Consider the following 15,756-nt stretch of genomic DNA (forward strand, 5'->3'; position numbering starts at 1 on the left):
GATGATAATGTAGATGAACAATGTTGATTTGCTTTGTTTAACAGGATGTATGACAATGTCATCACTATGTAAAACAGGCATAATATTTAATATTAATCATTTTATGTAAAACAGGCATAATGTTTGTTACACATCATTATGTAAAACAGACATAATATTTAGTACTAATCATTTTATGTCAACAGGCATAAAACCTGTTACTTATCATCATGTAAAACAGACACAATGAAATAGGCATATTGTATGAAACTCATCATTATGTAAAACAGGCATATCATCCGTTTCTCATCTTTATTCAAAACTGGCATAATGTCTGTTTCTTATCATTATATAAAACATAACTATGTATAGCATGCTGAATGTCTGTTTCTCATCAGGTAAAGAGGGCATTATGTATGTTACTCATCATTATGTAAAACAGGCATGATGTATCATCATTATGTAAGAAAGGAATAATGTCTGCTATTCATCACTATATAGATAAATCAAAACTAAGTTTACCATTGGTCTGATATGGTTTTAATAACACAGATTCACCGGTATCACTTCTCTTCTACAAAATAATAAAATCAGAATAAAACTATTTATCAAAAGCACATGTAACTATACCTTTCAATCTATTTAGTATTACTAATAATAAGTATAATATTACCAAAACCAATTCTCACATTAATATTTGAAAAAGAATTACTGATGAATAAATCAAAAATTAATGTATCATTTAAGAAATATATTCTGCTATCACTTTGACAGCTGAGTTAACATCATGAATATCAAAATCTGTTTTTGTTTTAGTGGCTGTAAGAATGACTCACTATTGATAATTACAAAATAGCAATTAGACTGTACATTTAGTCCAAAGAAATAAAACACACACACAGCAAATTCACTAAGCTACAGAGTGAGGAGAGAATGAGAAGGCTGAGAAGCCAACACCAAAGGCCAGAGAAAAAAAGAATTTTCAATAGCTGAGAAAATTGTGAAAAGAAAGGATATTTTTCAGAGGAAAGTTTAAAATTCTTTTTTATATGCAGACTTTGCACAACTAGCTTAACTTTCAACAGTTCAATATAAATTTCGAAATATCTATATCTTTTCTACAAAAAACGGTTTTATCTACTGTTAACAAAAATCTATAAGCAGACTGGAAATAAAATAGCTCAGTACAAATTTTATATTGAAATAATAATCAATTCTTACTTATTTAGTACAAAAGCCATATCTTTGTATGCCCTTTCGATGCTTTATTTAAATCAAGCTATGTTGAGCATGGAATAACTTAGTTCAGAATGAGGTTGTTGATGTTGACTAGATCGGCCAATCTTGCTTGGGATAGTCAGTTGTAAAGATTCATATGATATTGTACCAAATATACTTTGAAAATTAGCAGCAATAGCAATTTGATGATAGAGCCACCATTGAAAAAATATGACTTTGATGTACCAAATAAAGACAGAATTGAACACTTTAGTCAGAAGGCAACACATCACATCAAGATTTAATATTTGTTAATATCAGCCTAAAACTAATAATTGTTAGTAATCCTGTCAAGTTGTTGATATTGTTACCTATGAGATTATGTTGAGATATTGTCAATTTGCCTGATCGTTTAGAAAAAGCAATGGATAATGTGTCTTTCATGCTAACATGATGATGTACCTAGAAAATATTTACAGAAGTAATAAAAACTTAAATGTTTACAATATACCTAGAAAAATATAGATGTTCAGATATTGTTAAGTTGTTTTTATTTCTTTTCTTTCCGTGAGATGTTTTCATTTGAATTTTCACTATGGAAAGGATGTAGGAGAAGCTTGAAATTACAGCAAATAATTCTAAGAATGAAAATTGGCTATTTAAGAATCAGGGCCTCTCAGTCAAAAATGGAACATTTTCTCAAGTTGGCTCCATAAAGTTTCAAGAATAGATCATCAAAATAACAGACAGTAATGATTGGTTCTTCAGAATTGATAAGATGTTTTTTCTTAGTGACAGAAATCTTGTTTTGATTTGATTGCAAATTATTGGATAGAATATGGTCAATTGGAATAAAAAATGACCCAATGAATATCTTTTCCCAATTCCATCAAAATTTAAAGAACTCATTACTTTGGTTTCATTTTTGACACAAAATACCTGATTAAATTAATTGACATTAATAGTCATATTGGACAGATTTGGTGCAAAATCAAACGATACAAAATTCTGTCCAATAAATGACTTATTCTATCTAAACTTATGCCTTATAAAAAAAAATCTTGTAAAAACATTAAAAAACATTCTGAAAAGAAAATACTCCTTTCACGATGCAGATTTGTTATCACAACATGTATAATTCCACAACAGAATATATCCTGAAAACAATGTTCCTGACATTGGTAGCCAAGGATTTTAAACAGTTATTGGTGTCAGGAATTAGGAAGAAATAGCATGGTATATTATAGTACCGGTACTACAAGCCTTATAACTATACAGTACAACATTTACATACAATTATAATTTCAACAGAGCCTTCATGATAGGGAAATGAAATAGTTTTAAATTTTGTTCTTAGCTACCAATCAAAACACTATTTCTAAATTTTGATTCTTTTGTTAGTTTTTGAAAAAGCTTTTTATTTATTTTGTTTCTGTTCTGTCTGAAGAAATCTCTAGATAAATATAAAGACTATTTAGATGTAGATTACATACTAGGAGTTATAATCTGATATATCATAATCTATATATGGTCATGCTAGGCATACTATATATGCATTACATCATACACTATCATAGTTTTATCACCTAACATGGTATATGATGTTTTATTAATCATATATCATTCAAACCAAATCTTTTTTCTAACATTTCTCTGACAGTTTTTCAAGAGTTACAGGAAGTAATGACATCAAAATGTACATACAAAGGCAAAAGAACCTCTTTTGAATCTGTTTAAAAGATATTTGCATCTTTACAATATCAAATAATAAAGAACTGTATCTAATTCCTTGCTTGCAATTGTCACAGAAGTTTGTAAATGCAAGGACTTGGTCAGATTCTATGTTAGCAAATACAGCCAATCAAGAGTCCTCTACAAGATGTCTGTAAACAATAAACCATGTTTAGTCGGTCTGCAAAAGGGCTATGATTGGATGTATTCGCTGGAGTATAATCCAATCAAATCGCTACATTCTGAGCTACAAAAACAGATGGCTATTGCAGGTATAGACGTATATACATGTGAAATTTAACATATGACAAAAATATGATAGTGTATACCAGTATAAGCTAGAAGGAAAAGAAGATAAATCTGACACCAATTGGAAGACAAGAAGCACTTACTTATTCTATACTATCCAATATAGAAACTCTATTATTACTGAAGCAACAGTGTGGTCCCATCTAAACAAAGTAAGTAGCTTAATAGATATATATTATACAGAGTATTGAAGTACCACACAATATTGTTAAGTTCATTTTTGGAAGAAAAGAAGTAAAAATCTATTTTTTGTTTTAAGTTAATAATAAAGATCTAATCACCATCATATAACATTGACAGAAGAAATACCAAGCAAAAGTCTGTATCAAAAATTGTTGAGTGGTTGATTCCCTGTCATTTTGCTCACTAGTTTTAACTTAGTACATTGGAATATAATAATAACATCATTCTCAATCTTGTTCAATGAGTTATTGTCTTAAACATGTCTTGTTAACATGCAATATATAATGAATAATGACCCCTATCTCATCAAAATAGCTATTTATTTTGATATACTATTTGCTGATAAAATTCTGAAGAAATATATGTTTTCTACTATAAACTGCTGTTATTGACAAGTCAGATTTCATTAAGAATTGTGTGGAATTAAGCTTGATATTTCCTGTTAATTATATTGCTCAGAATATTTTCTAGATATTGAAAACTAATGAAATATCAGGTTTATGTTTGTATAGAAAAATATCATGTTAGTAATACCATAAAAAATTGAAAACTTAGATCCTTAAAAAAATGATTTACTAATCATAAGAACAAAATCTACTCAATTTCTATTGTTATTTCAAATAAATTCATATGTTAAACAAAATAAAAAGCATATAAAAGCAATAGCTTCAATATCTTTTAAAAATAATATCATTTAACATTCTATATTTACTTATTAAGACTGGATAATTTGATCATGCCTATTGTATTTGGCAAGTTACATTGGAATTCAAGATAAGCTATATGAATACATGTAAAATGTAATCATGCATGATAAGTCTAAGTAATACTTACTTTAGTTTGACTAAGATGATTGCGTATATCTCTAACACAGCGTATTATGATATCAGGTAACAGAGCTGTTATCACTAACAGTAACATCATTAACCATACTGGTCCACTTTTTAACATTTCAAATATCACAAAATACATAGATTGACTACTTAACATCCAGCTTCTGTAATAAATACAGTAGGTCTTCTGATTTCATACTAAACATACTTGTTTATGTTTATAATTAACATAAAATGTCAGCATTGAAAATATACTGTACAAGCATCTCAATCAATGACAACTATGTAAACTAAACATGTAAATACTGATTTATACTGCTATATATAAAATAATTCAACTTACGGCCAAATGACTCCACTGTATAAGAAAGTCAAAGCTAAACAGCCTATACCAGCAAATATATAACCAAAATATGTTGCAAAACAAAAATAATATGTCTCTAAACAAAGCTGAAACATAAGACATCATATCTTCAACTTACTATCAAATGGTTAGGTCATGGAACACATTTTGTTTTCCAATTTCGTTATCTTAGCAATAATAATTCATGTAAATTTCCAAGTGTTACTCTATAGACTTCAACAGTTCTAGTAACTTTTGGTCATATTATTAGAATTGCAACTAGTCAAAATATTAAAATATAAATATTGATATACAAATTTGTCTTGTTAGGAATTTACCTTGACATTAACTGCTATAGTACAAACAGTAAATACAATAGAACCAAAACAAGCTAGTCCTAGCATCTGAAAATATATTATATTAATATAGCATCTTAAATATTAACCATTTAAAAAAATCATTGCTATGTGTTAAATCAATAGGCCAACACAAACCAATAAAAAAACATGCCCCATAATGAGTTCAATATTATTTTGGACAGTAATCACTAAATTTTTTATTATTCTTAAAGCAATAAATTCTAACTATGGAGATGCTCAACAAATTCTTTGGTCTCTGTATGTTTTAAGCAGCTAATCTATTTTGAGTGGGCCTTCAAGAATTACATTTTTTCAATAAATTTCCCACATAATGGCGATCAAAATCATTATTTGATGAACAAATGCACACTTTGACTATTTATTCAAATGAATTTTTCATATAAAGAGCTAAAAAAATACACAAAAACCTACTTTTCCTGAGTGGAATGTAGAGGATTCATATTGAAAGACATAAAAAACACCAAAATAAAACACCAGACTGTGCCATACACCTGAAATAAATAAACAAATTAGTATATATTAAGAAAAAACTCAATATAATCAGATAATCAACTATAATTACTGAATAAATATAAATATTTGACATACCCAACAGATTCCATTTCAGAAAATTCTTCCAGGACAAGTATTCATTCTTGGTGATTCGTCTGAAAAAAAAAAAAATAAAAAAATAAAACACACAGTCACACATTTTTACAAATTTTTAACTTGTTTGTTTATTCAATTTTTATATAATATTGAATAAATAACCATGTGTTTGTTACATTAAAAAAAATGAAAAAATGTAGTCAGTTTAAAGTATTTTTTATAAGTATAGTGACTTACTGATATAAATGTGGTTTTTCTAATAAAGTATCTTGTGGTATATGTTGTTCAAATATTCCATAGAATAAAATAGGTAGGGAGGTAAAACATATATTATAAAACAATAAATAATAACTATCAAATAATGGCTGAAATAAATAGAAAATAATAGTTAATAATCAATTACAAATGCTGGTAAAAAATATAATGTGCACAGTAAAAACAATAATAGTGCTTTGATGTTGACTACTTACATACAGTTTACAGAGCGTAATTTCAAAATTAAAATCTCATGTCAATTCAACTAAAACATACCATGCCATTTAGACTAACATCTCTTCTACAGAAATATTGACAACTGTGATATAATCAAGGTATACAATTCAACGATCTTCTAAGAAGTTACTAACCTGCGCAGATATTTGGGAATAGACACCAAAATAAATTTGGCTTGTTATAAAGGCTACATTCTGTAATTAAAAAACATAACAAACATATATTTGAGTCATTAATTCAAAATCAATTAGATTGAAGACTTCGGAATTTAAAAAGCACACACATAGTGTACAAATAATCATTATACAACATTAGGGGTAGAGATCAAATTAAAAAATGTACACAACGTTTCAACAACTTACATTGTCATCATTATAAGATCATAAGAATTACCAGTATAAGTGAAACAGGATGAGTTTAAAAGGACCTAGAGTTTCTAGTCATGCATTCAAAGGTATCGACTAGATCTCTATCAAAGAGGCATTCTTAAATACATGAGACATTTACCTTATAAAAAAAATACTGGACTAAAGTTGCTATGCGGATGTAATAATAATGACCATGTAATAACAGAGCTCTCATTAAAAATTTAAATTTAACAAAAGCATAATCACTACATCTAACAGCTTGTCTTCCTTCTTTTCCCATTATACCTTCAATATCAAATTAATCACATTCTTACCAATATGTCTTTTGGCATCAATGAAATTATTTAGCCTCTTAATCAACGTACTCCTTCATCCATTGAACTATATCAAAGTAAAGAGGCTTCTGCTTCCTATTGGTCTCCAACAGGCAATATGATAAGATGACTAAGCATTTTCACGTCTCTGTTGTGCTATATCTATGCCTAATGGCATAGGCGAGGCACACAGGAGGGTGTTGATTTAGTGTAGAGTGCACAAGGAAGTCAGATGACCAGTAAATTGTACAAAAACAGGAGTTTGAGCAGTTTCCCAAAAGCATTATTTTCGGGTGGTGAGCGATAAATTTCGATTTGCTCAAAGTTGTCACCTAAGTCACCATTCTTCATTATGTTACAATTGTCCAGTTCTTGTAAATGTATCATTATGATGTAGGCAGTAATATCTTTGTTAATATCGTACCTATTCCAATATCTGCTTCTTGTATCATACTAACATCATTAGCACCATCTCCAACAGCTAATGTTACTGGTTTATCTTTACTAGTTTTAATCAATCGTACAATCTGACAATAACAAAAATATTCACTCAAAAATCATTTACGTCTATGCGTTTGAGGAAATCTATGCGTTTAAGGAAAACTTGTAGCCCAAACTTCTTTGAACAGTTTTCAACCCAATAGCATAAAGGTATGAGTCCACATTTCGAATATTGCTTATTTGTATATTTATCACAGTGAGAACATAAAAGGTTGAGCAAGTCTTGTGGAAGTCAAAATCAAGCATGTGCAGTCAGCTAGCAATTACTATGAACTATTACCTAGCCAAAAAATTCTTACCTCAGCCTTTTGTATAGGAGACATTCTACAGCATAAGACAGCTACACATTTCTTACATAGTTTTAGAAACATATCACAGTATTGTTCAAATATAAAAATTAATGTGCTGCCATCAACTATTAATGCATACTGCATATTGACTGGTCCTTCTTCAATACTGTATAAAATACAAACAGATTGATTAAGTTTTTTAATTCCATATCTCAATCAAGAAGCACATAAAATACTTATACTAATAAACTGTAAGAGGTTCTCGTCTATCAAGTTAAAGCTTCTTTTTGAATTATCTAACCTCGCAATAGCAAAGCCAAATGGAACTTAAAATGTTTTACTTCTTTTAAATGTTTTGAATACAATGTAGAAGCTGTTAGTGTCTCCAGAATGAAATGAACTTCAACAAGAGCTTTGAACTTTGATATGTTTACATTTCTAATAAACGCAGTCATACCTTATCAGATGAAGTCTTAGTTTCTCAGCACAGAACATTGATTCCTCTATTTTTGTTAGATGTAATTCATTCATTCCTTGTTTAAAATGTCCAGCTGAATAACTGATATTAACTGCTGTTTCTTCTTTATCACCAGTTAATACCCAAATCTGAAGAATTGTTGAAGAATGAACTGATTTTATGCTAGTATAAAGAAATATTAAAAGAATTTTTGATGAACATTACATTTGACAAATAAGAAATTTGAAGGGAAAGATAAATATATACAAAATATATATATTTTTCAAATTTCGGTACAAAGGTTTGTTGAAATTTTATGACTCTTATTATCTACTCAGAATCAATCTAAATACAACTATACCTTAATACCAGCATGTCTTAGAGATGTAATGGTTTTGGGAACATCTTCCTGTAATCTATCTTCTACTGCTGTAGCACCCAGTACATGTAAATCAGTCTCAACAAATTCAAATGCTTCAGAAAGCTGAAATAAAAATGAGGTTGTTAATGAACGGAAAACTCCCACACAGCAGAAAATCAATGCTTTTGTCTTTTAAGTCAAAACTTTTACATACAGTTCAGTCATACAACAAGTATACCAAATTCAAAAATCTGCATAAAATGGGGTCTCTTATCACTTTTCTAGGTCTAACGCGTATTGTTTATGTTTGGTTTTATATCATAATGATATGATCATACCCGTTGTTGTCTATTCTGTAAAGCCGTTCTAGCACTATGTAACAATTTATCAAATTCATTATACGTGTCTTGTGTTAGTTGTCTTTGTGCTAAAGCTAATGTTCTCAAACCAAGCTGAAAAATAAGTAGACATGAATTGGTATATTCGAATCGAAATTGTACAGTACAATGCATACAAGACAAATATATATACATGTACATACTTATGCAAGAAAAAAAACTTTTATGAAATTGAGAGTTTTTAAAACCTACCATAGCAAAATGATCAATATGGCGTCGTGTTGATATAATATCACCTGATATCACTTTATCTAGTACTGTTGATTCAGCTCCTTTACATAGCAGGAATATATCTCCTATAAATAGAATGTGAAATTATTTGATCACGATATAGTCCTTGAAGGTATGAAGTTGTTTAATCTACATTAGGTTTGTATTAAGACTTTGTGACTTAGCATTTAAGTTGAAATTTTGTAAATTACCATATTTTTTAGCATTTCGATTATATGGCTGCTAGCACAAGAAATACTATGTCTGATAATAGTTTAACTTACCATTATCACACTTAACTATAACACTCATTCTCTTTCTATCAGCATCAAATTCTAATGTATGTAATAACTGATATCTTTTCATATCTTGTTGAAATGAAACCTCCATATAGTCATCATTAATACCATGATACACTATACCATATCTACAATTTACAGAATACAACATGATATTACTATACCATATCTACAATTTACAGAATACAACATGATATTACTATACCATATCTACAATTTACAGAATACAACATGATTTACTATACCATATCTACAATTTACAGAATACAATATGATTTACTATACCATATCTACAATTTACAAAATACAACATGATATTACTATACCATATCTACAATTTACAGAATACAACATGATATTACTATACCATATCTACAATTTACAGAATACAACATGATATTACTATACCATATCTACAATTTACAGAATACAACATGATTTACTATACCATATCTACAATTTGCAGAATACAACATGATACTACTATACCATATCTACAATTTACAAAATACAACATGATACTACTATACCATATCTAAAATTTACAGAATACAACATGATACTACTATACCATATCTACAATTCACAGAATACAACATGATACTACTATACCATATCTACAATTTACAGAATACAACATGATATTACTATATCATATCTAAAATTTACAGAATACAACATGATACTACTATACCATATCTACAATTTACAGAATACAACATGATATTACTATACCATATCTACAATTTACAGAATACAACATGATTTACTATACCATATCTACAATTTACAGAATACAACATGATACTACTATACCATATCTACAATTTACAGAAATACAGATAACAACATATTGCACAATAGATAGATCTTACCTGCTGCAAGCTTCAACAAAGGCTTTTTCATCAGGTGATGAAGCTTGGTATTCATATTCATAATGATATATACTAGAGGCTCCTAATGAATCATCTTTAAATGATGTAGGTACATCAACTCTACATGTATGACATAGACATAACACTCGAAAAAACTCCTCCATTTTAGTCTGAAAATAAATGAAACTTTGATGGAACCAGATGGAAAGTATAATATAAACCCCAAGTACTAACGATTCAAACTGCAAAATAAAACCTGAATCCAAAACAACATATTGGCAAAATAATCTTTATACTGATTTTCAATTTTTCTTTGACAGATTATTTGGCATGACTTCAAAATGAAGCAAATACAACACAGATCTGTTCAAGAAAGATCGCATTAAGAACCAGACAATGTGGCAAACATTGCTTTCTTGTCCAAACTATATAACTTTTCTTTCACTGGAATTGATCAAGAACTGGATTGATCATAAAATAGTAGAGATTGTTAACTTACAGAATACTGAGCCACATATTCAGATTGTTGATCACCATTACTACTAGTATAAAGTCTACCTGATACTTCCTCATATAATTTACCATCAATAGAACATTGTCGAAACTTCATATCATTCTCTGTTAATGTACCAGTTTTATCAGTGAACAGATATTCTACCTACGAATTGGTAAAATAAAATAGTGCTACATCTAATAAAAAAAAACAATGGTTAAATTGAATTCAAGAAGGAATGAATAAGTTACATAATTAATTAAGTGAATGTTTATATATGATATTCTAGACATAAACTAAATAAAAATATAAGTTAAAGAATTAACAGAGCCAATGAATGATTATATGTTGATGAATTAACGAATAAATACAATTTAGGTAAGAACAATATCTCTTCATTTGAGTTATATTTATGTAAATTATTGGAATCCCATGGTAATATATATGCCATATTAACAATATCATCTATGTAGACTCTATAAAAGAGATACCCAGTTGACAGTTCAGTTGTAGAGTGGCATGAGGTGTTCACGAAGATTGACCATGCACTCATGCCCTACCTACTAACTACAGTGTAGTCAGGCCACTGTACTTCAAAAAAAACGTAAATTTTTACAAACTAAGTCTGACCTGTCCTAATTCTTCATTAAGATCTGATGTATTAGCTCTAGCAGCTAAATTCATTTTCTCATCATACATTTCTTTATCCCAACTAAAAAACATGGACCCAATAAACTTCTGTAATTCTGAAAGAAAAAATCATTAAATGTCGTCTTAATAACAAATATCTTGGTATTGGTTATTTGGTATTGTGATACATTCTAAATGGGCAAAGATCACAATAATATAAAGATTATAGCTATTCAAATCTTTCTAAGAATGTGTTTAGTAATACAAATTATTGTGTTAAAAATAGTTTTTATCAGTTCAGTTTTAAGGGATATTTTTCATTTTAAATGAAATGAGATGTTTACTTACCAACAGTAACATATAAAGATATAGGAATGATATAATTATATAAAACCATATAAGCTAAAAAATCTTTTAATATATCCAACGCCTGAAGTAAAAAAAAAATATTTCATACTAAATAATGTCTTCATTCAAGAATATTTGCTAGCTTATTACTTTACATTGAAATCATTTTGTATTACTTGTTGATCAAAAACAGGTGTAGATTTCTTTTAACTAGTTAATGCGTAGTGACTGAGCTTCAGCCAGTATCACATTGGATGCTAATATACAAGACAATTAAATGCAATACCATAGCTATTTTTTTAACTTATTCAAGGTATATAAGTAGAATACCCCACATGGTAATAAGAATTCTAAGGTAAAAGGTTTTATGTCACTTGTAACACCTTCTGTCTGAGGTATAATAATATTTGTACTTACAGTGGCATTGTCACCACTACCCTTGGGTATATACCAGGGTAACTTATGATTCTCTGTATACCAGAATTTTAACCCTGTAGACACAGCACATTCTATTAATAACACTAACAGGAATGTCAATAAAAAATTATTCATGGACCTGTAAAGATAACAGATTATTACATAGCTTTGAAAAAATCCAAATATGGTATGTTATATCATTTTGAAATTTGTTTTTACAGAATGTTTAAGTCTAAATTAAGGTAGTACTTTTACTTTATATTCTATAGAATTTTCAGTTCTCACTCACTTTTCAACTCTAGAAAATTTGGTCTGTTTAAATTTGGAATTTAGTGCCATCTTGGATTCTTGACCAGTATAAATCGCACAACCTGAAAAAAAACCCCAAAAACCACTAGAATATGAAGTTCAAAAACATACTACTCTATTAGGATTCATTCAACAGTTTGATTTAAACCTCCATTTCCTATCTAATGGCTGAATTAAAAACCCTGGGTGGTATAGTTCAAATTATGGTCAGCAATAAATGAAAAGGTGACTAAGTAGACATCTTCTCACACTATTTCCCACGACAGAAAATCCTGTCAAGACAATTGCCACACAGCATGGCCAAATAACTACAAGATACAGAAGATTATTGTCACTTTGGGGATTTTACCACCCAGAGAGTGGCTGTATAACTTACCATAGATATATGAGGTATTTTTTAATCTAGCTCCTCGTAGTAACATATTTTCTGGTCCTAATGATTTGATAAGGTTTTGTTGACCTGATTGAGGTAGATGAATATTACCAATGAATCGATATAAATCAGGTTTAGGTTGTTCACATTCTACAAAACCTTCAAAATTATCAAACTCTGTCTCATTTTGAAGGTGACGTGTTTCTGGTACACAACTATGGGTCTGAATTGATAAGATCATAAATCATACACATTTTGACCAAATTTTATTTTCCTCTTTTAACAAGTTTAACAAGATTTACAGTAATATGTTAAGGGTAATTCAAAATCTATTCAAAAAACTATTTTACAATTCATCATGCTAGTATGCTGCACAACTTGTGATTTGTGAAAACAATGTATCTTATCTCTTGATACAGGATAGTTGATATTATTCCAATCCTTTTTTAGTTACTGCTAATTTCAAGACAAATCCCTTGTTAATACACAATTTTATGTAAGTTCATAAAAAAAATTGAGATACATATTACACCAGAGGAGAAATATGCTTGATATCAGTTTAAGATTATAGTTTTTAATAAAGATGGATACCTTGAGATTAGTTTCACCATCTAAATTAGCTGTAGTTATATAACATTCTCCTTCTTTATTAGATGATGACAATAATAATAAATCACAGGGGAATCCATCATTACATTTTACTTTTATTATATCACCAACCTAAATTCAAATAAAGTAGCAAATAATTCTAGGATGTTTTAAACATGGATAAAATAACAATAAATTGTACAATTCTGCATCAAAAAGTGTAAAAACAGTAGCTTCATTTAAAGCTAATAAAAGCAACCAATGTCAGAGCAAATGAAAATGAAAAGAGTCTCAATATTCAAAGATATTTTCCCTCTCACAATTATTCAAATTTTGTGGCCTGGATAATCTAATATAAACTAAATAAATTGTAATTCAGGTGCTGTTTTTTCACAATTTTTCTTCTTTGCAGAGGCATACCCTGTATGATATACATGAACAATAGCACACTTAATTAGTGACTTTTCTACAAGATGTCATGTTCAAACCTGCTAGCTATATGAATATGGATATTTCAGTTGTTTACCTTAATATGCATAGATTTAACCATTAATAGTTGTTTATCACGTAGAACACAAGCAGGTCGACTGTTAACCTCTTTATCAGCTTTATGTCTTAACCAATCTTCATAACCCTAGATAAATATTAAATGGTGTGGAATAAATAAGAATTCAGTATTCAAACTATGTATTGTATTGGTTTTACCTGTCAATTATGTTGAGCTGGAGTTTACTTTGTTTTTTTGGTATCAAGGTTTACAATAACATAATGTAATAAGAGGAAGCGATTTTGAATGAAACTAGTTCAAGCATAATCAAATATCAATATATACACAAAATAGACAATATTCTGTTAGACTGAGGGCTAGTATTAGATTGTTGACTGTTATTGGGTGCCATGGGTTCCAATTCTCTTAAAGTAAGAAATTTTTAAAGCCACAGCTTATGTTTAAAAAGTAAAGTCTGCACAGTTATGGCTTTTAATCCCACACAACAAGTCAATATAGAGGAATAACATTCAGGGTACAACACAACCATAACATGGGTGTAGAAAAAAAGTTGACCCTTAAAAGACCAGCTGTCATCTGACATAGACAAAAAAGAATGACATTGTTTAGCCTGAATGTTAATTGTCAGAAATGTTATGAAAGTTAGAACAGTCTTCTAAGCCGTAATTGAATTGCAGATGATCCTGATACTTCTGAAAAAGGATATAGCTCTCTCAACTGGATATATGTAGATGACTGTATTCTTTTCATTTTATTTAGCTTTTTAGTAAATTCAGAGACATATACAAACCTGTTTAAAAGCTGTTACACTAATAACAAATACCAACGGTAATATACTGGTAACAGGAGTGACTGGTGTATCTATAGATAACTAGAAAATAAAATAACAAACACTAATAACAAATACCAACGGTAATATACTGGTAACAGGAGTGACTGGTGTATCTATAGATAACTAGAAAATAAAATAACAAACACTAATAACAAATACCAACGGTAATATACTGGTAACAGGAGTAACTGGTCTATATCTAGAAAATAAAATAACAAACAATAATAACAAATACCAACGGTAATATACTGGTAACAGGAGTGACTGGTGTACCTATAGATAACTAGAAAATAAAATAACAAACACTAATAACAAATACCAATAGTAATATACTGGTAACAGGAGTAACTGGTCTATATCTAGAAAATATAATAACAAACACTAATAACAAATACCAATGGTAATATACTGGTAACAGGAGTGACTGGTCTATATCTAGAAAATAAAATAACAAACACTAATTATAACAAATACCAATGGTAATATACTGGTAACAGGGATGACTGGTCTATATCTAGAAAATATAATAACAAACACTAATAACAAATACCAATGGTAATATACTGGTAACAGGAGTGACTGGTCTATATCTAGAAAATAAGATAACAAACACTATTAACAAATAAATAATTGTAATATACTGGTAACAGGAGTGACTGGTCTATATCTAGAAAATAAGATAACAAACACTAATAACAAATAAATAATTGTAATATACTGGTATCAGGAGTTACCTGCATTATGCCTACTTTAGCTTCAACATTTCAGTAATTTGTTTATTACTTACCTGAACAACACCAATACATAGAAAGTAAAAGTTCGCTATTCTTCTAAACTGTTCAAATAAATTCTTTGGTAAAAAATTCCATACTGTATACTGAAAAAATCAATAAAAGAACTGGTGCTTAAATAAGGTAGAATTTGAAAAAAAAAATGTGTATGTACACAAAAAACAGTTTGATAAACAGAAAAAATGACTGAATATATCATTTTATAAATAAGTGTGAATCAATCATCATATACTCAATTACTCTCCTAGTTATATCATGTAAAGCCTATGACATTAACCTTATCTGATGACATTTGGTAACAGTCACTTCAATTGCTGCTCAGGTATATATCGCATTAG

The 15,756-nt window shown here is 28.9% G+C and overlaps 1 protein-coding gene across 1 annotated transcript in view; it reads right to left on the reverse strand.

Moving 5' to 3' along the window:
- Positions 1 to 313: 313 nt before the first annotated feature.
- LOTGIDRAFT_235389 (hypothetical protein) overlaps positions 314 to 15,756 on the reverse strand; it is a gene marked incomplete at its 5' end in the record, with an annotated part of 22,146 nt that continues 6,703 nt past the window's right edge. The window contains 27 exons of the mRNA XM_009064620.1: positions 314 to 553; positions 4,255 to 4,417; positions 4,597 to 4,703; positions 4,935 to 5,000; positions 5,388 to 5,467; positions 5,565 to 5,623; positions 5,802 to 5,929; positions 6,191 to 6,250; positions 6,564 to 6,709; positions 7,163 to 7,265; positions 7,539 to 7,695; positions 7,987 to 8,135; positions 8,348 to 8,470; positions 8,686 to 8,799; positions 8,938 to 9,041; positions 9,240 to 9,382; positions 10,130 to 10,299; positions 10,629 to 10,787; positions 11,253 to 11,368; positions 11,601 to 11,682; positions 12,018 to 12,156; positions 12,307 to 12,388; positions 12,703 to 12,922; positions 13,291 to 13,419; positions 13,814 to 13,921; positions 14,586 to 14,666; positions 15,415 to 15,504. Coding sequence (XP_009062868.1) covers positions 473 to 553; positions 4,255 to 4,417; positions 4,597 to 4,703; positions 4,935 to 5,000; positions 5,388 to 5,467; positions 5,565 to 5,623; positions 5,802 to 5,929; positions 6,191 to 6,250; positions 6,564 to 6,709; positions 7,163 to 7,265; positions 7,539 to 7,695; positions 7,987 to 8,135; positions 8,348 to 8,470; positions 8,686 to 8,799; positions 8,938 to 9,041; positions 9,240 to 9,382; positions 10,130 to 10,299; positions 10,629 to 10,787; positions 11,253 to 11,368; positions 11,601 to 11,682; positions 12,018 to 12,156; positions 12,307 to 12,388; positions 12,703 to 12,922; positions 13,291 to 13,419; positions 13,814 to 13,921; positions 14,586 to 14,666; positions 15,415 to 15,504 — 3,159 coding nt within the window. The 3' untranslated portion in view covers positions 314 to 472. The remainder of the gene's footprint in view (positions 554 to 4,254; positions 4,418 to 4,596; positions 4,704 to 4,934; positions 5,001 to 5,387; positions 5,468 to 5,564; positions 5,624 to 5,801; positions 5,930 to 6,190; positions 6,251 to 6,563; positions 6,710 to 7,162; positions 7,266 to 7,538; positions 7,696 to 7,986; positions 8,136 to 8,347; positions 8,471 to 8,685; positions 8,800 to 8,937; positions 9,042 to 9,239; positions 9,383 to 10,129; positions 10,300 to 10,628; positions 10,788 to 11,252; positions 11,369 to 11,600; positions 11,683 to 12,017; positions 12,157 to 12,306; positions 12,389 to 12,702; positions 12,923 to 13,290; positions 13,420 to 13,813; positions 13,922 to 14,585; positions 14,667 to 15,414; positions 15,505 to 15,756) is intronic.

This window comes from Lottia gigantea, assembly GCF_000327385.1.
Source record: "Lottia gigantea unplaced genomic scaffold LOTGIsca_64, whole genome shotgun sequence".
Classification (NCBI taxonomy): domain Eukaryota; kingdom Metazoa; phylum Mollusca; class Gastropoda; family Lottiidae; genus Lottia; species Lottia gigantea.